A 25,415-nucleotide genomic window follows, 5' to 3' on the forward strand; every position below is an offset into this window, starting at 1 on the left:
AAATAACAACTTTAACAAAACAAATGCATAAAAACAATATTCCTTCGGCCTTGTAAAAAAAAATTATACATGTATATATGTGTATATATACATATACACAAATATAAAAGCAATAAAAAAAATGTATTTATGTATATTATGTGGGTCTTAGTGTATATGAATTTTAACACATACATAAATAATAATTAAAAAGGGGTGCGCATCTTTTGATAAATATTTTATTCGTGTATTTATCGGCTTTAATTCAGTTTTATAATAACCGATAAACAAAAGAGCGATTGATTCAGTCATAAACCCCCTCCACAAAATGAAAAATTCAAATTTTATACATGTTTCTAAAAGGCACTTTGGTTAACTGTGAGTAATAAACAAAAATAATAATTTAAAAAAATGGTTAGTGTTAACATAAAACTCTAGGCGCTTTTTTATTAAAAATCAGGGCCGAAAACGGTTTTCGGACTGCTTTATTAGAAAAAATAACTTTTACTTCACTTTAACTAAAAAAAAAATACATATATATTATACATATGTATATATAAGTGTGAATGTGTATATATATATATATATATACTAGTGTCAAATAATTTTCGGGCGCCATATTTAAAAAAAATCAGGACCCGTCTTTTTGATATCTTCTTACTGAACTGGACAAACGCTAATGACCAGGATTAACAGATTCAAAATAAAAATTATTTTTATATGAATGGTGATTAGTTATGAATTCCGAGAATAAATACATTTTTTTAAAGCTTAATGTGACCCACAATATTTATAAATTTAAAATTTTAGGTATGTTTTAGATCAAATAAGATATAAAACTTTAAAGGTCGAGTAATTTTAAAATACTTGAATTCATTAAAATATTCTCACATAAAAAAATCCAAAGAAATTTGTCCAGTTCCTCACTTGAATAGAGTATGTACTTTGCTCATAGACACCTAACCTAACTTTCGATATCTTGTTAGATTCAACTTTCGGGTAGTTCTCCATTTTAATATTTTTTATTATCGTTTAACTTCAAAATAAAATTGATTAATTACAAAATATTGCTACCATTGGGCTAACAAAATGATAAATTCTTAAAATGTCTTGACAGTTTTGAACACATTAAAAAGAAATACATCATTAATCAAAGCAAATTATTTAAATGGGATAATTTCTTTAACCTAAGAAAATAACCCATATGGTAATATTTTAGAGCCTTAGGTCTATCCATAAGATATAAATATATATTATTGTATATTTATTTTTAATATATAAATATTTTTATTTTTTTTTTAAGGGTTTTTGACGTTTTGTTCTTTTTTTTATTTTGTTTTTAAATACAATTTTAAACAAATAACTTATCGACCAAAACTATATGTTAACGATCATACAAATGTAAAATATTATAGTTTTTTGTCCCAAAGAAAAAATATGTATAACCTAACCTTAATGAGTCTAACATGTCTTGACAAAAAACACAAACGGTGCACGGCAAAACAAAATATTACAGTGTTGATTTAATCTTGCAAGTTCCAAAATTAATTATGCCTTTTTTAAGTTCGCGAATTACGGAATAGTGTACCACAGTTATTGTCTATATCATCTGAACTTTCTGAACCACTATCTGACTGCAATCTAATAATAAAACCAATATTTTTAGATAATTTGGACATTTGGAATATAATTATTAAACCTTACATTGTGTAGGTAGCAGCCAATTCATTGCATGTTGTTGGTATGTACAAGTTTTGTTCTGGATAAGGATCAATTTCATTGTACATGGTTGGCTTATCCCATATATGTTGCATACCCATAATGTTGCGAAGCATATCTACCATTTGAGACCTATCATCCATGTCACCTCTGACTTCACGTGCACGTTGTGGATTAAAAAAATCACTAAGCAGATCTTGGTTATCGCCTGATTGAGATGTGTGCCAATTCTGGAATATCGGAAAATGGTAATGTCGTCTAGCAGTACGTGTTACTAAAACATTTTCATCATCATCCCAACTGTCCGTTTGAGTGCCTAAATTCAATAAATATTTTATGATATAGTATATTTTTATTGATTACTTACTAAGAATAAAACAATAATTTACCTTTATCTTGATTACAGACTTTATACAACAATCCATCATCTGTACGCCTAAATTCATCTTTACCAATGTATAATTTTCCTTCGACTTCAACTGCGTCAAATGCTTCATATGATAGATCAATTTCAAATTGTGAGCCATCTGGAAAAATTGCTGCACCAGCATCAACCAATTGATTAATGGGTTTAAATTTATCTTCTTTGGCCGGACGCTGTATAACTGCCCATGACATTGGCTCCTTTTTGATTTCAGTATTCAATTCTTTCCATGTGGTTTCTTCTTTAATATCCAATGGCAAAAAAGCATCAGGCCAGCTATCGTTACCAGAATCTTGTGCCCAAATACTTTTATCCATGTAAGAGCAATTCGTTTTTGAAAAATATGAAAATGATTTTGGAGAATCTTCAATACTAGAACCACGTCCTTCATCAGTAAATAACGGATTAATTGGTGGGCCGCCAAACAACTTATAAGTGTCACATTCTTGTTTCAGATATTTTTCAATTAAAGTGTTGTCTTCATTAGAATCAATTAAAAAACGTTGGTAAGATTCTTTAGGATGATAATCACTTTTGGGTACATTTCGGGCCGTTGGCAAAAAAGAATAAGCAGGAGATGAAGATTCAGGTTTTTCCGTACATGTTGAATCCATTGTCCACTCCAATTCGGACAACTTCTTACAAAAGCTGGGAAAGTTTTCTTTGGTTAAAAAATGACTGTGGGACATACTTTGATGTTTATGACTGAAAAATCAAAATCATATATTATTAGAAAACTAATGACAATTTATCAGAAATTATATTTAAATTAATTTACCTTGTAATTTCAGATTTAAAATAAAATGATTTTAATTTAAAATGTATTGAGTATGAATAAAAAAATTTAAGTTGCAAGTTAAACTAAATAAAAAAAAAGTACAAAACAGCCAAAAAAAGTTATTTATTGAGCTGATGAGTATGTAGTTGAATATCCCATCTTCTGTAAGAGGGGATAGATGCTTAATGGAGCATTTTTGGTTTTCTTTGGCTGAAAAAAAACAAAAACCGTAATTAATGTGTTATGTATTTTACATCATTTATAATAATAATAAGTTAAGTAATAAACACAATTAAAGATAGTATAGTTGCCCAACGAATCTAAAAAATTGTCTACCGAAATGAATCTCCATTATCAGTATTAAACAGCTGAAAACTTATGCTCTAGCGCTTATTTGTTGTAGTGACTCTAAATGCAATTACCTTTCAAATGTAAATTGTAGTTCCGTGATAGCCACTATGACATATAAGCGCTAGTGCTTAAGTCTCCAGCTGTTTAATTTAACTTTAATACTGATTATAGAGATTCATTTCGGTAGACAATAAAATAGTTACTATTCTTAAACAACAAGTTTTACTGATCATTTATATTAATATTTAACAATTCTTTAATTCTTTTTTGTGGAAATCTTCTAGGAAATGTCAATAAAATAAATGTTATCATATACAGTTAGATTCTCTCTACTTATATCTAATACAAAATTTTAAATCAATAACAATTTATTTTATAAACATTTAAAATATAACAATGAAACATTTTATTTATTGTTGATTTAGATATTTTATTTAAATGCATCTCAATAAGTAAACATAGATTTAGGTATCTATAGCTTGAAATTTTTGAAGCTATACTTTATGGGACACCTGGGCTGGCGCTGGGGGTCAACGAAAAAAAATAGAGAGACACAGAGCTAACTAGGGAATATCATTAAATATAAGACGTGAAATAAAAATGATTTAATAATCTCCTTCAATATTCATGAAATTTGTAAGCAAGAATGTAGATTATATAGTAGAAAAAAAATGTTCTTTCTCTTTGGAAGCATAGCTTCTGCCGGGGGTCCTGTGATCCACACAACTTTTTTTTTATATAATAAACCAAGAACTGACCAGTCTTTTCATTCTGAGATACATATTATATTTTTTAGTGGTACATCCAAATTAAATTAATTAAAAAATAATAAATACAATGTTTTCAAATAAATTTTTTTTGTAGATAGGATAATTGAAAATTTAGAACAGTAATTCTATAACAACAATTGGTAGGATTTCTCAGATTTTGGATCCCATGTCATTGGATTTTACAGTATTAAAAATATTTTTTTTTATATATATACTATGATAATAATAGATTTGTAGTTCTACCCCTACCTTCTTGAAAATATTCTAGTTACACCACTGATTTTATTTTTAAAACCACCTAAATAAAAAATGTACGTAGTAGTAAAAATGGATCACCCTATAAATATTTTTCATAAATATTTACACTACACAGTTGGGCAAAAGATAATTCTAACAGGAGTGCACATTTCTGAACTAATAATATGACTATAGTATGGGCAAATTCTGGTTTAAGGAACAGTAGGAGATAAATCTGGCCAATTTTTTTCATTAAAACCAGGGTTATATTCTCACTTATTTTATTTTAGTCATCAAAACTAAAATTATATTGGTTATTTGTATGGAAAAAGTTTCATTGAATAAGATGAACAGATCCAAAAAATAAATACTACTTGATTTTTGTTACATATTTACTCATAATTGATTCAATTACCTAAGCATAACAATGCACTAACAACATTTTATCATTACCTAGTTTGTGAAAATATAACTATACCTACAGAGGCACATAAATAAATAATTGGCAGCCATGTCTGCCAGAGAAAAGGTACAGGGGCAGCATATGCTAGTCCCATTCACCTATGAATATGACAAAACATATACTACAATTGCTCACTAGCTACTAATTACTTCTTTTTTTATATTTTTATTTGACATTAACAATCTATACAAATTAGCACAATAACTTTATATGATAAGAGTAGTATATAACATGAAAGGTATGATTAAAGTAGCCATCCATTAGTGACTCTTGGCTAAATAATTACTTCTTTAACTCAAATGTATTTATTCATTATTGTACGAAGACATTTTTTATATTTATGTTATAAATTTGTAATAATATTTAGCTTTAAATTAATGTAAGTAAGGCCCAGTAGGTCTACAACTTGAGTTATATTCCTATAAATGTATTGTTGTAGGCAATTTATTCATAAGAACAAGACATTATGTCATAATTTGGGATTTTTTTTACTTGTATAAAATAGTAACTACCTAGTAAATATTACCTCTTCATACATTTTAAATTTGAGTTATATTAAAAAAAAATAATATTATTGATCTGAATTTAGTACAATAATGAAAAATATCAGAAATAAAATAGTAACCATAATAATTTTATTTCAATACAGAGCTCAAATTTTAATGCTATATTAATAAGGACAATGCTTAATTTAATGAAAACATTAATACCAAGTATATGTTTTAACTTAGTGCAATCAAAATTAATGCCAGATAGCATACATGCATGCCAAAACCAAACCACAAAACGTATTTGCGCAAGTGTGTTTTTAGAACTCTTTAAAGCTGGTTGCAAATATAAATGTTCACATATATAAGTACATATATCCTTAAAAATGATACCTGATATTTTATATTAACAACTGATATTTCTCAATGTGTAAAATATTTGAATACTACACACATTACGTACCTAAATCAATGAATTTATCTGTTTAGTTCATAAGAATTGAACATTTTTTTTTGGCATCCATGTTGAAAGTTGATTTTACATAGATAATAATAGACTAGACCGGGGACTAGACAGATTAATAGGTTTAAGGTACTTACGTTTTACAATTCTGTTGTTGTCGCTGCATGCAGCGAACAGCGTTTAATAGTAAAGTGTATTGGAATTCATTTTTTCTCAACCGCTTCTGTGTTTTCCTATTGAATGAACATTCAGGAGGCTTGTTATGAATACTAAAAATAATAATAAGTATTACTAACAAGGTAAATTAACAAATATATAATATAAATAGGTACCAGTAAGAAAATATAGATATAAGAAATATATTTATACCTAGGTTTAATTTGTTGTTTTGTTTAGTTATTACAGAGTTACTTTCTGTTTTGTAATTTGTTAATGTTTGACTTAAATTTTAATATTAAACTCAGATTATAAATAGGCCCATGTATTTATCAGTTAATCTAATATTGATATAATCAATCATTAATTATAAATGTATAAATAATAGTATGAAGTTAAGTTTACAACAAATATTAGGTAGGTAGGTGATTAGAAAAAATAATTAAGCACTAATTTATAATTTATTTTATCTCTTATATTCAAATATGATATTTAAACAATACATTAGAATTTTAAAAAGAAATAATAGTAAAAAAAATTCCAAAAAGTAAAAACAGTAAAGTGGTACTTATTCAAACATCCTAGCTCACTGAGCCTGCAAGTACTACAATATTAAATAAATTGAACAAATTGTCAATATAAAATATAATGTCAAATATAAAATAATTTTGTAAGAGGGTCAATCATGAATCAGATCGACACTGTATATACCTACCATCTTATTTTTTAATTTTTAAGTATTCTGTTTGCCGTAACCAGGAAACAGGAACACTAGTTATATGAGTTTTTTAATATAGGTATTAGCCTCAGTATTAGCCGAAAACTACAGCATTAAAAGTAAACCAATATTAATATAATTACTACCTATTTTTTAACAATTTTGTGGCCTTTACTAAGAATATGGATATAATCCCGTCACAGGTAATAGTATGTACCAACAATAAAAACCCCTCAATGAATAAAAGAAGATACTCATTAAATTCCTCTACTCAATAAAAAATAAATTAACAACTATAGAATAAAAAAAAATAATATACTTAACCAATTCCATTTCCCTACTCATAAAAATAATTTGTTTAATTGTACCTAAGTACCTAGGTACTTAATAACAAATATGTCACCTATTATAAAATGAGCAATATTGTTAATACATTTCTGGATACAATTCAGATAATATTCAAATTAATTATAGGTAAGTAACTAAACAATAACAAATAAAATGCAACTCTAAGCAATAATTTTATTTTTTATAACATATGTAATCTAATAATTAGGTTCCTAATATTATGTATTATCAGTTAACATTTGATCAGTTTGACATTTTAATTTAACTTTTTAGACAATGTATTCATTATTATTCAATATACAAGAACATTTAGAACTCATAAAAGAACTTTATATAATTAGGTACTAGGTATAATCATAGCCCGAACTAGACATAGCATATTATTTTGAACACAATATCAGTAATATTGAGATTAGATAACAAAACTATTTGAGACTTTGGAATAATAAAATAACAGATGCCAAAATGTGTCCTATATTTTTAGTGTAATTTATTTTAATTATACACAGTACAATAAAATATTAATTGAGTAGGTACTTTAAAAAATGTGAACTGAAGTATTAATATTTAAAAAGGTAATTAGGCACATTACATCAAGTAGGTACACTATTATATAATAGGTACATAAACTTATCATCAGTTGCTTGTTATTTATACAGGGCTCAAAAAACCCTGACGGGTTTTAATAATTTTTAAATGAACGCCGATTCCTGGCACTTTTTTACTAGGGAAGTTCCCTAAACATTTAAACTTAAAACATATACCTATAACCTATTGCTTATTTCAAATTAAATATAACTTATTACCTATAAATTATAGGTAAATATTATATTCAAAAAACTTAGGTATAAAGAAATATAAAAAGTATTGGTGTGCCTACCTATATAATATTATACAGTTAGGTAATTTGTTTATTACCATTGACCAGTTAACATTAAAAAGTGCTTATAAGTTGTTTTATTATTATTACTTAATTTGTATTGTTTATTGTTATGAGTTTAAAATTAATTATAATTAAGAAATGAAAAATTATAATATTTAATGTTTTTTTCTTTTTAATGTTACTAAAAAGTAATAAAAATAAATATGCAGTTTTAAGTTTGTTAATTTTTTTTTTGTTGGGTCTTTTACTGGGTTTTAGTACTTCGAACCCTGATTATAGATAAATGTTAAAGAAAAATTCATTACAATAATGAATAATTGTATCTGTTTAGAAACAAATAACGTTTAATATTCCATACTTGTATTATAAGATATTGGTAGTATCACTGTTAAACTTGGTTATACTGTATATTATTGTTATTATCATATTACATTGGGTATTATATTATCTACCTTTTCACTCTTTTGTAAAAGCCGGTTGGCATTTAAAAATAAATATTTACTAGGTATGAAGGTAAGTAGGTAGGTAATTGATATAAAATTCATTTTTTTTTAAATTCAATATAAAGAAATAATTTAAGGTTTATAATTATATATTTAAATTTGAATTGAGTTTTACACAGCAGGTACCTATACTTATACATAAATGAAAAATTTAGATTGTTGTCAGTAGATCCCTTTTCAAGTTGACAAACTACTGAGAAAAATCACAAAAAAATGCATCTAAAAAATACAATCTAAATATTTGAAGGTATAACGCCAGAAAGCTAAATTATTTGCAGATAGGTAGGACACTATTAAAATCTACTTAAATACAAAAAAATTGAATGAAATCTAGATAATACACATCTGATTAATAGGTAGTTAGACATAGGTAAGTTACCTAAAACCGAAATTATTAAATAAACAATTGATTCTAACTAGGCAGCTTAAAGTCTAAAAATGGGTTTTATCACTAATTATGATTATTATAGTCTAGGTAGAAATCAATTTTTAAAGAGGAAATATTTGAAATACAGTTTTCATATTCATCATTTTCAATAGATATAGAAAATAAAGAAAACAATTAATTAAGACTTTTACTTAGGATTTTGGTCCTATTAACGAGAGCACAGAAAGCAAACGCCTAAATCCGGGTTTGTTGACTTAAAAAAGTCGACAGTCAAGTGGGTCTCAAAAACCTTATCTATGTTTATTTGAGAGTTGTTAGCTCGGTTGTTAGTTCGTGATCGATTCGTTTGGCCATAGTCGACTAGTGAGTTTTGCTACGGACTCCAAGCTTTGATCAAATGCGTTTGAGAGTCGAGAGGTTCCAAAATCGATTAAAGAAGGCAGCGACAGCGGGGCTGTTAAAATGGCGCGAACCCATCGCGCGCAATGCAGGTGGTGGCCATATTGAGCCCGCGGCGGCATCGAGATGCGCGCGCTCGACCGTCGGACGCCGCTATCACGACACCGTCGATAATGCACGCCTTCGACATTCCTCATGAACATTTTATGGCGGCAGCCCCGATCGCGGATCACCGTTTGGCGTTTGCGCGATTATCAATATATGTACCCATCGTTATAATAACAATCGGTAGTCCGGAAACTCACCTAGAACGTGACGGTGACGACGACGTAGTTCAGCTGCAGGTCCTTCCGTGTATTTGTCCGGCCCCCGAGACGAGATTTGCTGCCGCCGTGGGGCTGGTCACGCACGCCTGTCTGTCCGGGGAACGCGAAGCGCGACGGACCGACGGAAAAGCGTAAAAGTCCAGCGCCGACGATTGACGACCGGAAAAAAGTTAACGGGGAAAAAAAAAACGCGTTTAAAAAAAAATTTCCAGTCGAAACGACGACCCAGAATGTTACGGACGGGCCCACTGAAGGACGAGGCCGCAGTGTTGTTGTCGGCGTGCGCGGTGAATGCGCGCAACGATTTGGATGGGCAGGGGGGCGAACGGAGGTTCGATCCTCGGCCCCCGCCGACCATGACGACAGTGCAGCCAACCGTCAAAACATCGGAGGGAAATCTGTGTCGTCAGCGGTGCACGCGCGCGAAATCGAATAGGAAAAAAACTCGAATACGTCTACTGCGCAGTACCTATGTAATAATATGATGTATAAGTGTATAATAACTCTATAACATGATAATATACAGATTTAGGTGTACCGTGTACAACTACACTACAGCCATATTCTTTAATTTACGAGTATTGAGAGTCAGAGAGTGACTATGACTACAAGTATACATCAACTACTCATGTTGTAGCACTGACCCACGCTGTACGTTTGTACAAGATAGTACCTAAGCATAATAAATAAAATCTTATTTGTCAATTGTCATCAGGCCCACCGGGATAACGGGAAGTTCTCGGTGGCCTGCCGCCTGGCCTATTGGTCCTTGCCATTGGCATGACGGCTGTATTAGTATTTAGTCTGATACTCTGATACAACTTTATACAGCAATTCTTACAATAATATTCAATGAAACTTGATTGATGATTCAAATATGAAATTTATTATAAGTTCAAATGTATATTCTTTTTGGTTTGTATTAAGAGTTGGTCACTACAGTACTACACCCGCAGTGGCGTATTTAGGGGGGTGGCCCCCTAGGCCAGGGCCCATGGTGAAATTTCAGGTTCAATCAAACCATTGCATGTATATTTGCACTGTTTACAGTTTTTCACCATGATTAAGTTAGCCGGTTGATTAAAATCGTTTTTGAGGAATCAACAAGGAAATGTTATATTGTCAGTACTTACTTTGATGACTTATTGACTTTGATGTTAAGTTCATAGTAAGATAACATCAAAATATATAAATGACACTGTCATTATTTTTAAAAAAAGAACCAAAAAATTAATTTTATATATAGGAATTATAAAATTAAATTGCGCAATTTATATTTGTACTGTATATATTTAAATGTCATAATTATAACCACCCTAAAAAATGTATAATTATGGCCATGTTAGTCATGCTATGCTTGTCTAGTGATGACTGATAAATCGGCCCATAGTGAATATAATTCGTATATACGCCACTGTACACCCGCATTTGTTGCCTCCGTTTTACAAGCGCGTAGGTAACAATTATCAGCAAATGTATGCTCAGCCGTTTACATTTAGCTTCGTTAGTTTAAAACTTTAAAATTTAGAGTGAATCGACTTAGGTGTTATGAAACTTAATGGTAAGCTGTAAGCACATTATCCTTGTTCGTATTTTTGGTTTCTTACGATGATTCAATTTTCTAGATTATCTAGAAAAATAGCTCAAATTTAAAATGCTCATAAGCATAACTTGCTAAAAAAAAATTGAGTATTATCGTAAAAAAACCCGACATACGAATTACGAACACAGACAATATTCCTACCATTAAGTTTCGTTGACAACAAATGTGGGTATAGTATCCACTTCAGAGTTTAAATTATGAACTATTATAAATAAGCTACAAGCATACAGACATACATTATTACATTTGATAAATTGTTAATTGAACTTTTTTTAAATGTTTTTAAAAGAATTAATATAGATAGGCGTATCTAGGCATAAGCAATTTATGGAGAGTAGACTAGTAGTCACTAAAATGTCGATACTGATTAATGTTTTTTTTTTTTTTTGTGATCCTCTTACATATTATAATATAAGCAAACTAAAAGATTATGTATAAATAAATAATTATAAAAAATATTTCAGCTTTGCAAGGGGGAGGGGTTATAAAAAATGATAAATACCCCCTTACAGCAACCCACCTACTTACGACGTAGGTTTAGAAATGTCAAATGTGGCCTAGGTAGTGTATTTTCTCGACTTGAATTTTTCGCCCAGGCCGTCCCTGATTGTCATGACTCATGAGAGTAAGTCTGAAGTCAGTAAGATACTAAACAGTTAACCTTAACACTATGACACTTACTACTTAAACAATAGACAAACGTTGACTATAAGTAGTAATTATAGTAATATTATAGCAGTCGGCAGCCACGTTCGTTGTATGAATAATGAATATAATATACACGTGTAGCCATGTAGAGCCAAAAATAGATTAGGTAGGTAGATGTTTCTTGTTATTGTAGTCTGTATGGCGTATGTAGGTAATCACTGTAAATATAGGAACCACTAACCAGGATGTATTTTTCGTGCGACGCAGTGGTTGTCACTTGTCTTGGCTTAATGGCTTCCCCAGGCACGTATTTACGAAGGGGGCAAGTATACCCTTGACCAATTTTCTGGACCATTTAGGGGGTGACTAGTTTATACGGAATATTATTACCTATTGAGTATCAAGGTATTAATTGTATCAAAAATAAATAAACAAATGTATAATATTATTATAACCTTCTGTTAAGAGGACGCTAGTACGCTACACGGATATTTGTTGTCACCGTCTTACAATTAATGCGTAACATAGTAAATTATATTAAGTTTCGTTAGTTTAAAAAATTGAGTGAATCTACTTATAATGAAACTTGACGGTAAGAACATAATCTGTGTTTGTTTGTGGGTTTTTTACGATCATTCAGTTTTTAAGTGAGTTATTAGCATTTTTAATTTACGCTATATTATATATTATATTTATGTTTGAACTTTAAAAGATATAATTTAAAATATGATCAAGTATGTGTTTTAATTATATTTGTATTGTTCTAATGAAACATGGAATATCTGAGTTTGAACTCAGATATATGTTATAGGTATGGCGTATTTAAATATAACAATAATTAAAAAAATAGGTACCTACTATTTTTATTATGTACTACAAATGGTAAGCAGGTAAGCTTAAAAAATGTTGGGGGACTTTAGAAAATAATAGATCCTAAAAGTAGGTGGTGGATTAAATAAGTTTGAGAACCTGTGGACTGTGGTGTACAAAGACACAAAAAAAACACACATCATTGTAAAAACAATACATTCATCGCTCCACTCAGAATCTAAAATTCCCAGTAGTTTTCAAAAGCACCTGGAAAACAAAAAAAATTAAGGAAAAACGGGAATTTTTACGCAATATCGGTTTTTAATACAAAATCGTGTTTGGTGTAACTTTAAACTTTTCACTGAATGTTTATACTAACATTTTCTATATACCATATAGTTTTAAAAATATTTTGACTTGTTTTGAACTGTTTACGAACATTTTCAGTTACCAATTTTTTTAGTTTTTTTTCTATAAATGTCAATAAAATTGTATTTGTATTTTGTCGAATCAAAAAGCTCGAAAATACAAGGTTCCTAATATATTGTTACAATGGTATTTGAAAAATATTAAAAATACATAGGGAATAAGTAACAATTTTTTTTTAAGCATTTAAAGTTCGAATTTTAACACAATTTATCAAATTAAAATTTAAAAATTATTTTGTTGTTAAAAATGTATAAAATGTTCACCTTTTATAGCTAAGGATTGAAATTTTAAGTAACCTATAGGTACTGCAGTACAGCAGAGCTGCATCCACTTATACCCGATTTTTTTATTTTTATTTCTTTTTGTATATATACAACATATTACATAATAAACACAATAATTAGTCGAAATAATGTTTCGATTTCCAACTTTGATAAAAAATTTGATCTAGAAGATACTTTTGAGTTTTTATAGATAAAAATCAAAAATTACCTCTTAAAAAACGTCGCGAAAAACTAAAATTGTCTGTACACATGTAGCAAACAAGCGATGTACATTTTGTAATTAAAAATGAATACATTAATATTATATAATTATATATTGTTATTGAAATAATTTAAATTCTAAAAGTTTTAATACTTCACAAGGGAAAAATTTCCGACGACAAAATTTAGGCAACCAGATCAGTTGTAGCCAGTGCCCCTCCTTAAATATGGCCCTGCTATAGGGAAAACATTAGTTTGATAATCGTATCAACTATCAACATTAGATACAATAGTGTAATGTTTAAAAATTATAGCAATAATATTGTATACCTACTATATCGTGTATCTTATATCCTACATACATCAAATTCTATAATATACAATATATAACATTATAACGTGGAAACATTGTCAGTAATCACCGACTAAAACCTAACAAAAAAAAAAGTTCATAAAGAAACATTTTGTAAGCGCTCACCTTCCCTTACAATCATATAAATAGTATGAATTATAATAATTTACACCTTAATCAGCATAATTGTTATTCAAAACATCGTAAACAAATTGTTTCTGAACAATAATATTAGATAGATAAGTAGATACCTACGTTAACGTAAATGTTTAACGATATTGTTAAATGTTTCCGGCCAGCATATTCATATGTGAATGACTATAGGTATTTACAATATCTACCTAATGGCTAATGGCTAATGCCTAATACTACTATTTTTAAAATCCGGAGTAAAAAACTCAAAATTACCTAAATGGAAATATATGTATTGGTAATCGTGACAAAATGTTGATCTATATTACTATCATGGTTACGGTTAATGACAATAATAATCACCAACAAACGAAGGTAAATAAAAAGTAATAACAATAAAACATTGATAATAAATATTACTTATTATAGTATTCCAGTATTTGTTATCAATGGTAATCAGTAATAACTAATAAGTAATAAATATATATAACTGTAAAATATCAAATTCTAATAACTAATAACAATAATAAATAATAATCCAAAACGGCGTCGTATTCTATTATTTTATTATTACGTCGTGATGCTGATGGATGACGTAGAGCGTTAGTATTAAACCTATATAATATAGGATCTTATACTACTGCGCGTGAGTGTAGTAAATAATTTATTTTCGCGAAGCATACGAAAGGATTATTATTAACTGCATTTAAGCATAAATAATTATTTTGTTATTATACAATAAATTATAATATACAGTACGCAGCTGCACTCGATTTGTGCTTATCCCGTTCGATTAACCTACTTGTGGACGATATTATTTTTATCTCCCCGCGTGACGACATCTCTGTTGTTCTGGCGTCGTCACAGATATCAGAATCTGACGGAACGACGTAGTGACTAAAGTGACATACGTAGAGAGCAGAGACGTCACACGTAGTCCCGAAGTGGTGCTCTTTGGTGTAGAATTTTGAACGTATCAGTATCGCCGAGGTCAGAGTGGTAGGATAATATGTCTGTTTTTCCCATTCGTTTGAAGTCAAAACAATTCGTCGTGGCGACGTACTATATAGAATTATAGTATGAATATGTTCGTCGGTTCGTGGTATAAGTAGCTTAAAATAAGTTTAAGTATTTTGAAAAGTTGTATTGTGTATTTGTTATAAGCATAAAAGATTATAACCCATAAACGTATTATTGAAAAGACTTTGAAGCTTATTGCTAATACAATTTATATCATTATCATTATTACCTATACCTAGTACCTATCCACAATACAATTTTTCAAAAATAAACCTAATAATAATAATTATAAATTTTATTAACGAGATAAGCTTCAAACTAAAGTCTCTACAATATTAAGTTTTTGGGTTATAAACTTATAACAAATAACTGATATTTTTTGAAGAAAAATAAGTAAAAAATCAAATGCTCTATAGCTTGTATAGAAATTTATGGTTTTTGGTATTTATTAATTAAAAAAAAAAAAAAGTTTTACTGCCCCAAACCGTGATGACAGACACAAAAAAAAATAAAAATAAAAAAAACACATCATTGTAAAATCAATACATTATTCGTTCCACTCAGTATCTAAAACCATGGAGATAAGTTATACTTGGATATTCCTCAAAAACGTAATTTTAAATTTTAATACTTACAACCACTTACAACACTTATAATACCTACACATTATATTTATTTGATTACTAATTTTAATTTACATTTTAGTTTTAGAAATGTTATTCAAATTAAAGATAATAATATAAAATAACCAGATAAGCTATTTGAATTTAAAAATAAACAATTTTATCAACGTAAGTGGATCAGATCTAAAAAAAAATAGAACATAATATTAATATAATTTCGTTTGAATATATATGTACCTATATGCATTTCAAGTCCCTACGGTTATTCCTTTTTGAATTACAAAAAAGTAAACAAATCGATTTTGTCAAAAACTGGCTTGCGTTTATTTTACCGTTTGGCATTTTCTAACTATTTTTTGTTAGTTTTTCTTAATTGTTAAAAAAATTACTAGAAATGTATTACTTTTTACACCCCAAAATACATAGGTCATAGATGAAATTTGCTACCACGAATTGTTTTCACTGAATCAAATATAAAGACACAAAAAAACACTTACTAAAACCAATACATCCCTCAGCAACCAATGATAGTTTCGCTTAAAGCTATAAAATCTATCTGTATTTTTAGTTTCCTTAGAACTTAAGTACCTAACGAGGTTTTTATAGAAATATATTTCTAACATCTAAGTTTAATATAGTAATTGTTTGATAGAATAAATACGACAATATTACACATATATTATGTATATTATATTATATTTATACTATATTTATAAAGTACAAATATATGGGTATATGACAGTGATATAGTAAATTTATAAATTACAAGTAAATCTTGAAATGCTGATCAAAAAGAGATTTGTTTTGGTCACTAACCCCAAGTACCTATACATGTTCTATATATACTAATAGACGTAATAGAAGTATATAATATATATGGACATAATATGGTGTACGCTACTAAAAAATAATTTAAAATCTGAATAAATATATATGTCTTATAGGTAAATAAAATATATTTTAAAATTTATAAAATGTAAGTGGTAATGATAACCCATAATTTATCTTTTTTCAATTCAAATTTCAAATATATGGACTTTTTATTCAAATAATAATATAATACCTATAAATATTAGAAATTTTAAATCATTTTTAATATACCTACTTAATAATATATTCCATTTAATAGCATTATTATGAATACCACTCGGAGTTTGGACTACCATTATTATAATAAAATAATTTACAAATGTGTGTTTAAATGGTTTCACTGATAACAATAAATATAAATACTTAACAATTAATAATATTTACTATACTTAGTAACTATAATATATACCTACTACGGTCGATGCGTCATATTATGATGGATTAGACTAATAAATTAGTATGTATATAGTGTATACCATTAATAAATAATGATTAAGTTCTTTGCATTTATAATTATTACATGTAACTGATCTTATTAAATTTATTTTTTTTAGGTTACAGAACCATGTATTACCTATGAACTTAATTTGTATTAGGTCGTAATTATAATAATATATACTTGTAATGATTGTGAGAGAGCGGACAATAATTTCATAATTTAGTCATAGTATAATAATGGCCATTACTAAAAATTACTTGTTATGCATTAAGTTTTTGATTTTTAGTTACTCTAATTGAAACGAAGGAACTGGTAAAAGAAATCCATAGATTTTTTTGAGGTGTTCCGAAATTTGCATATTTTTAAGGAATTGTGTGTAGGCAATTTAGCTTATACTTGTGGTAATCGGATTGTCATTCACCCGCTTTAAAGGGGTTTTAACTATACAATTTGTATGGTTTTTTCTTACATTTTTACATATTATTTTATATTACAAAAATTAACTATCGTTATTTTTGTAAAAACATACAACCATACAAGGTAATCGTGCTTATTGTTTAGCCCAACCACAGATCCCTTATAATAAGTAATAACGAGCTATACACCTATAATACTGTAATAATATTATAGTAGTTTGATAATATCTTCATAGATATTTGGTTATCAGTGAAGTTTCCTGGTTTTTTAAATTAGGCGTTTAACATTTTTTTTTAAACAATTTTTATATTAGTGTATTTCTGATACATTTATTATTTTAATAATAAACAATGTCAAATATTTTAGTTGTACAATTTAAAAAATGTTCCTATCATTGTAAGGAGTAACTTAAAATATTTAAAAAAAACATAATATTATTACTTTTTTTTTTTTAATTGATCGTTTTGTAGCTTCGGCGACATGGCCATTAGCTATTTATACATTGTTACATTAGTACATTAAATATGTTTTTGAGTAACAATTTGGTTACAATAATAGTGGGGGGACTTTGTGTCTTATGACTATATATTACTTAAATGTATTTCTCTATTTTGATGGTACTAAGGAATGACATAATATTATATTTTAACTACTATATGTCATACATAAAAAAAAGTGGGTAAATGAGTGTGAATAAATATTCCCATTTTCATTATTTTTTTTTTGTTTTTCCCGGGGCTTTTAAAAACTAATGGGAATTTTAAATTTTTACTTCCTGAATGCACCAACTTATAGACTCACTTGCCCATCGAACAAGAAGAAAATCAAAGATTTTTTACTGTCCCACAAAGTGATAACCGACACAAAAATAAAAATAATAAACACAGTACACACATAAATTAATAAAATAAAAAATACAAACATAATTAATGAAGTATAAATAATTTATTTTGTAACCTTAATATACCTATTTCCTACTACCTTTAAAGATAAAAAAAAACGAGAGTGTATCAAATACATCTGTGGGTATAAGTGAATTTAAAAACCAAAAAAATTAAATTATTATAACTGTAAAAGTACCTATGTTATAGAACTGAATTACCTAAGTAATAACTAAATTCATTTTGCTACCAGAAAATATGTTGAAGTTGAAGATTGAAGCAGTTATACCTTTTTAAAAGGAGATGACAAAATCAAAAATACAAATTGATATAATTATATACTTAAGTACATAACTTAAGGTTTACAACATAGTATTTACCGGCTAGTCTTGCATATGAAAAAATGTACATTAATAATACCAGTCAGTAGTCAGCCTTGATTAAAAAAACATAGATTAGGTATTAGGTTATTATATTATTATAGTTGTAAGTTATAGCTTATAAACCAGTTGTATATTATTTACTCTTCATTTCATTCTTACACACATAAGATTTTAGTACCTAGGTTCTCTATGCCACGAATGCCGTACTAAAATATTTTTAATTATTTTTTTTTTTACTGTTACAGTTTTCTTTTTTTAGACAGTGCATATTCGTTTCTCCGCGAGTCTAGTACAGGCAATTTCAATGAAACCTTAAAATAAAATTGTTTTACTATTATATTATTAATGAGAACAAACATACAGCGATACAGGCTACAGACATACATCAGTATCAGTTGTATTATTGTTCTATGCAGATTGTGGCATTTTGCCCGACAACCGCATATGGTACCGTATTCCGTAATACCTATATTGAATAATAGCCAAAAGTTTCATCATATTGATCTCCCCAGTCTCCATGTATCTCCTAAGAAGTCGTAAATCGTAATTCGTAGGTGTTCGATAAAAAAAACATTGTTTCCAATTTCCAGTTTCCTCCTTAAAAAAAAAAAATTAGTTTTAGGTACTAGATAGAAGATACCTAACTATAGAATGTAGACTGCCTGTCTGTAGATACCAGGATACCACTTACGCTCAGATAGTCAGATCATATGATGTAACGTAGTCCAGGTAGATAGTAGATACCTGATAGGTACATACCATACCTACAATATATAAACTAGGTAAAAACCTATAAAGCTATACAAAAAAATAGTTAGAACTTTATAAGATGTATCATAGGCGTGTTCAGACTTTGGTGGCTGAAGGGGCATAACACATTTTTAAATTATGAGACCTATTTTTTTTTTTTTTTGAGACATGAAGAAACATTCATTTTTTATGTTACAAAATTCACAATGGTAGGAATATTTTTTAATTATGATCAAAAAGTATAACCATTGTCAAAACAATAAAAATACTTCCCATCCACTATACAAGGTAAACAACATACAATTTGTAAAACTGTTATCTAATCAGTAATAAATAATTTGAGTTTCTGACAAAATTTAAATAATTTTAACAAGTCGTAAAATATCTGAACACATTTTTGAAATTATTTTCAGCTGATAAAACAATATTATCACTGGTTAGATAAAATTGTATTTAATCTGTGATATCACAGCGCAAGACCTGGTAAATGGGCAAGGTTTATAGAATATAATATATAATATATTATATTCTATAAACCTTGGTAAATCGGCACCACGATTTAAGATATCTTAAATCGTGATGGGCACAACAGTACCATTGCATGTTATGTACTCGTAGTTATAAAGAATTGATGAACATAATATTATAATGATCATATAATCACTAATTAATAAACGCGTGACTAAAAAAATTACAATTAATCAAAATCTATAGGTACTGCAGGGTACACACGACTTTTATTTTATCCTGGCATGATTTTATTGGAGGCACAGTCTGCCGGGGGGGCCAGTGCCCACCCGGCTCCTCCCGTAAACACGCCTATGAGACGTGTGGTTATAAAACATAATTTATTATCGTTATTCGTTATAACTTATAATAGCTAAATAGGCAGTAGCAGTGGGCAGCCAAATAAACAGGTGTTAACCCACCCCCATGGGGGCCACCACCCACCATTCTTTTTACCACTAATACATTTATTATTTATATTATCAATATACGAAAACTGTAAAAACTTGGTTTAATTTAAGCTTTACCCCCCCCCCCCCCCATCATCATAATCCTGGATACACTACTGTTTATAGGTGGGGAGGTCTATGGACTATGGTCGATGTTCACGACATTACTTACTGAACTTGTTGCTTAATGTCACCGCATGAGGTCGCTCATCTGTTTGCGGACGTACCTTAGGTCTTGTACCGCGTTAAAGTTGACTCAGGGAGGGAGAACACTCAAACACGTCGATGCCAACTCGTCTGACTCGTGTCTCGGGTGTTCGTAAATCGTATATTAGGTTTTAGGAATTATCAAGGTAGATATACTTATCCACCTTGGGAAGGATAATATTATTATGAATTTTGATTTTCCACTGAAATTTACTCAGTGATAGTAGCGTAGCGATAATCGTTTGGTTCGGCACTGCGCTTAATTCCTTATATGCTGTACGCTCCGGCTCCACGCTCGTAGTTTTGTACAGTTGTCAATTTTTGCCCGTGTGGCGTGTACGTTGTAATGACAAATTACTCTACACTGCGTTGATCTCATATGTAACGTGGTTGTCAAATTTGACTAGTTTTAAAATTTACTTAATTACTACCTATTCTTGTTATTTTTTATTTAAAAAAAATTGTTATTTTCTTAAAATATAATGGCGGTGACCAAAGGAAAAACGAACAAAAAACCTAGTCTGGTGGTAAATGCGTATTTGTTCTCATACAATTTCATTCAAATTTTGGGGTAATATATTACTGTCGTACAAATATTTTTTTTTGCTTGAGCAACAGAATGCTATAGCTTAATGCTTTTTACTTTTTTTTAGATGGAGTTATTTGTTATTTCAAATCGTTAATTTCTATGTGAACCCACCCAAATCTCAATCATTGTGGGATGTTGTAAAGTATACAGTTGGAATTTTCCAAAACGCAGCGGTCATTGAGGTTGGTTCATTCATTATTTAACTGAAATGAAAAATAAATTGTAATTTTAGTTTGTTAAGAAAAATAATGAGGTAATTTTTATTAGAAGTTTTTTTGTTTTAAGAAGACGCTACATCCGCATGCGTTGTATCCGCCTTACAAATGTACAACATAGCGATAACTGTTTTGCGCGGGACAACTTTGCTCAATTTGTATTTATAGTAGAATTACCTCAATTCCTCAACACATAAGGAAGAACTTTATCTGTGACGTAGAGTTTTTGTTTTTTTGATATCACTTGCCAATAATTTTTAATAATTAAACGAAAAATACAAAAAAATACCTCATGTTCTCAAACTGATAACTTTAATTGTATTTATATACCTACCAAATTATAAAAACACTAAGTCACAGATAAAATTCTCCCCTATGTGTTGTGGAATTTTTCTAATTCTACTATATATACAGAGAGAGCATAGTTGTCCTGCTCAAAACAGATTTTGCTATGTTGTGCATTTGTACGACGGAGACACCGCATGCAAGTATAATGTCCTATTAATGTTAATCAGCATATAATATTATTTTTAAATTAATATATTTTGCTTTTGCCTGAAAAAAAATATTGATCAAATACAAGTATTAGGTATACATTTTAAGTTGTTAGATATCTCTTTTGCTGATGAAGTGATGAATAAATATTAATAAATGTATCTAGTGTAAAATTGTTTGATATTAAGTGAGCGACATTGGGTTTGTAAGTTGTTATTCATAATATTCACTATTTTAGGTCACATACAAGGTCAACAGTTCCTTGTTGGTCTATAACAAGTTTTAATTTTCATATTATACTATATCATTTATAGGTAGATACTCTACTGATATTGCATGTAAGATGTAAAGACTATTTAACAACAGGTTTTTGCTGTAGTATTCAAAAGTACTCAATCCAAATGTTATTTTAAGAAATATTTTTTAATATTTAATTTTATTAATCATAAATTACTGATATTATTGGAGATAGAAATACTCTCACTAGCAATAGTATAAATATACAATATCATAATATGCAGTCCTTCATCTAGTGGTTTTGTTTTGTTTATAGGTATAAATATCCATATTCATATAATAGGTGTATAATTTTTCTTAAGCATACGCTTACTTATATAATCAGATATTTTTAGTCAAGAATATTGTAGTTTTGTAGTTCCTAAAATACTAATAAGTAGTAATTTATTTATCAATTTGAATACCTTACTTGTAATTAGTAAGTAGTAACTAACAAAATTAAATATTTTACCCTTGACAAGTACATAGATTAATCACACTTTTACTTACTAAATACTTGCTACCTATTTGATAATATTTTCAATTAAAAATTCTAATGTAAAAGTTAAAAGATAAACTATTTATAGGTTTTCTTTAAGTTTTATTTGTTTAATTGTATTTTAATTATTATTAATATAGATATTCAATGTAGCTACTGGTTTGGTGAAATCTAATTTGGCAGTTACTATTCAACAAGTTCTGTCTCGTGTAGCCATTGTTGCTGCTATTGTATTTATACCAGAGACATCAGGCTCACCAGGTTTACCATTGGCCTTAACTGCTTGGTGCTTTGCAGAAATTACCAGATACTCATACTATGGTTTCAATATTGTTGGTTATATACCTTACCTAATCGTTTGGGCAAGGTAGTATTTATTATGTTTGTCTTATTATTGGGTTTATTACTATACATTGATAATGTCATTTTTCAGGTATACTTTCTTCTATGTTCTGTATCCAGTTGGTGTTACTGGAGAATTATTAGTATACTGGACGTCATTAGGATATGTTGGAAGAACGAAAATGTGGAGTATCGAAATGCCTAATAAATTAAATATTGCATTTAGTCTATGGTCTGCAATTGCAATAGTTATGCTGATTTATATACCATGTAAGTTCATTGATCTATAAAAAATCTTGGTGAAAATGTTATTTCCTATCCAAACAAATTAGTCTTAGTAAATAAAAATTGTAATATTTTAATGTACATGAGAGTATACTCCTTTTCAAAAGAGAATAAACCGCTTTCGTACATGTCAAATGATTCGATTGGTGCTTCGAGAACCACGTGATCACGCTAACAATGGGAAATTGGTGGGGAATGCGCCAGACATAAATTGGACCGGTATATTCTCTTTTGAAAAGGAGTATAGTTTTGATCGTTACATAAATTGACTAGGCATATGGAAATGAAACTACTAAAATCAAAACCACTCTTATGGACATCAAATATATATATATTACATAACACCTGTTCCCACTCGTAATTCTTTCATACACTTCTTGGTGCATATTATTCTTATTATTGACATTTACTCCTAAGAGTTATCCACTACTTTAATTTCATATTGCTGACTAAAAGATTGTTTGCTTTCTGATTGTTCCTTGACATCATCGTATACTTAGTTTTATTATAATTTATATATAATCCCATTGACTTGATTGCTTTAAGTAGTTTCTCAGTTGTTTGAAAATAATTATTAATTAGTTAAGCCCATTTCTCAGATGTTTGAAGGTGTGGGTCAATCGAACTATTTGAACTGCCACAGTTTTAATTTTATTTGGCACCAATGATAAAAAGACTAGTATTTAATAAATACGGTTAAAAAAAATTTTATATCATGCTAATATTCAGTAATTTAAAATTTAAAATTGATGAGTGATTTTAAAATTTTTTTTTTAGTCTTCCCTCAAATGTACATGCATATGGTATACCAAAGGAAGAAAACACTTGGAAGCCCAGAAACAAAAAAAATACAAAAAAAAGTTCAATGATTAATTATTTGTATATTATACAACTGGGTACTGGGTATTATGTTATTTTTTGTAAATCGTTGCCGCGTCTTTGCCAATTTTTTTATAGACTGTTTTATTTATTATATAATTTAATTATTACAAATAATAAAACATTATTCATTGTTTAGATGTGATAACATTTTCATTGTTTTTTGTGTTCCTATAATATTTTCTTCTTCTTAAAATTAATATTAAATATAAAATTTTAATAATTACTTATTATATAATATACATGAATTATATAGTAATAACTATAAACAATTGCATTACTTTATTAAAAGAATGTAACTGTAATGTAGTTCAACAAATAAAATAATTATAATGTTAAGTTATTTCCAAAATATGTTGGCTACATTGATTGATTAATTAACAATGATACTAACATTTAGTACAAATGTTTAAAAGGAAGCTACATTCACACGTCTCTGTCTTACAAATTCATAACAGTAAATTGTACAATCTGAATAATCTAACTCTGGTGTGTTTAATATAAGAGTGAATTGATCTATTAGAAGAAAAAGTATTGTACAATTTTTAGACTTGTAATTACGAGTACTAGATTCAAGACTATTTGAAAAATAAATGTTAAAACTATAAATAACTGAAAAAACGCAAATATTTTCAATGAGAATACCAGGAAGGTGATAGTGTGATACTTGATAGTTTGAATTTGGTTTACGTTGATAATTGTCAGGGCAAGGTTTGTGTGAAAGAAAATTTAAAATTTTTGGAAAATCTATTTCCAGTACAATTTAAAATACCTACTTGAGCAATTCCCAGTACTCAACCCTATTTTCAAATACTTGGCATTTGTCGAGTACTCATATTTAGAACTTGACTCGAAATTAAAAAACAATACTAGGCCACATAGATCTGTCTTTTTTATCCTGTATAATTAATGGTTCAACGTAAGTATTATATATTATTACTGATAATTATAATGTTTTAATTAATAAAGGTATACAATTTTTTTTAAAACATTTTTATATTAAATATTTAATAATATTATGCACCTTTATTCAATATATAACAATTATTACGAATTAGTCGTCTAGCTATCTGTAATTAATAGATCAAAAAAGCTTAAAATTTAGTTATAACAAAATCAAAGGAAAAAAAATCATAATTTGAATACTTAAAATAGAAAGATAATTGTGATAAATAGACAAACATTTTTTGTCATAAGTAGTCTTAAGCAATTTGTACTAAATACAAAAAAAAATATATATATCTATTTTAAATTAGAAATTAATGTAATAAATAAATGTTACCAATCTATTATTTGACTATAAATATAAAAATTGTGACCTTTGTTCTTTAACACTAATGTAGGTTATCAAATTATTTATTTTCAGGTAAATTGGTACAATATAGTTTCAATGGAAATTAATAATAATATACATAGTTATAAATATATTATATAGTT

At 28.3% G+C, this 25,415-nt stretch overlaps 2 protein-coding genes across 3 annotated transcripts; one reads left to right on the forward strand and one right to left on the reverse strand.

The window, feature by feature from the left end:
* Positions 1 to 326: 326 nt before the first annotated feature.
* LOC100167733 lies at positions 327 to 11,658 on the reverse strand. 2 transcript variants are annotated; one of them, XM_008188767.3, is made up of 6 exons: positions 9,373 to 9,673; positions 5,810 to 5,941; positions 2,901 to 3,110; positions 2,088 to 2,827; positions 1,684 to 2,014; positions 327 to 1,620 (listed from the first exon to the last, which is right to left on the reverse strand). In XM_008188767.3, the coding sequence occupies exons 4-6, from the start codon at positions 2,809 to 2,811 to the stop codon at positions 1,539 to 1,541; spliced, it is 1,137 nt and encodes a 378-aa protein (XP_008186989.1). In that variant the 5' UTR covers positions 2,812 to 2,827; positions 2,901 to 3,110; positions 5,810 to 5,941; positions 9,373 to 9,673; the 3' UTR covers positions 327 to 1,538. The 2 variants fall into 2 exon arrangements, with proteins under 2 accessions (XP_008186989.1, XP_016663119.1); XM_016807630.2 differs by lacking the exon at positions 9,373 to 9,673 and adding an exon at positions 11,525 to 11,658 and having other exon boundaries at positions 1,311 to 1,620.
* Positions 11,659 to 20,528: 8,870 nt separating this feature from the next.
* LOC100144797 (protein tyrosine phosphatase-like) lies at positions 20,529 to 24,330 on the forward strand. The gene is given in 5 exon segments (NM_001126150.2): positions 20,529 to 20,969; positions 21,052 to 21,169; positions 22,613 to 22,839; positions 22,906 to 23,084; positions 23,877 to 24,330. Coding segments are annotated over 5 exon segments (705 nt in total). The 5' UTR covers positions 20,529 to 20,880; the 3' UTR covers positions 23,969 to 24,330.
* The last annotated feature ends 1,085 nt before the right edge of the window (positions 24,331 to 25,415 follow it).

This window comes from Acyrthosiphon pisum, chromosome A3 (assembly GCF_005508785.2).
Source record: "Acyrthosiphon pisum isolate AL4f chromosome A3, pea_aphid_22Mar2018_4r6ur, whole genome shotgun sequence".
Classification (NCBI taxonomy): Eukaryota; Metazoa; Arthropoda; class Insecta; order Hemiptera; family Aphididae; genus Acyrthosiphon; species Acyrthosiphon pisum.

Excerpts from the sequence above, each read along its gene's own strand:
- LOC100167733 (XM_008188767.3), bottom strand. The coding sequence starts at position 2,811 with ATGTCCCACAGTCATTTTTTAACCAAAGAAAACTTTCCCAGCTTTTGT. Across the intron at positions 2,015-2,087 it reads AGTCTGTAATCAAGATAAAG|GCACTCAAACGGACAGTTGG; the intron begins GTAAATTATTGT and ends TATTGAATTTAG. Across the intron at positions 1,621-1,683 it reads TTGGCTGCTACCTACACAAT|ATTGCAGTCAGATAGTGGTT; the intron begins GTAAGGTTTAAT and ends TTTTATTATTAG.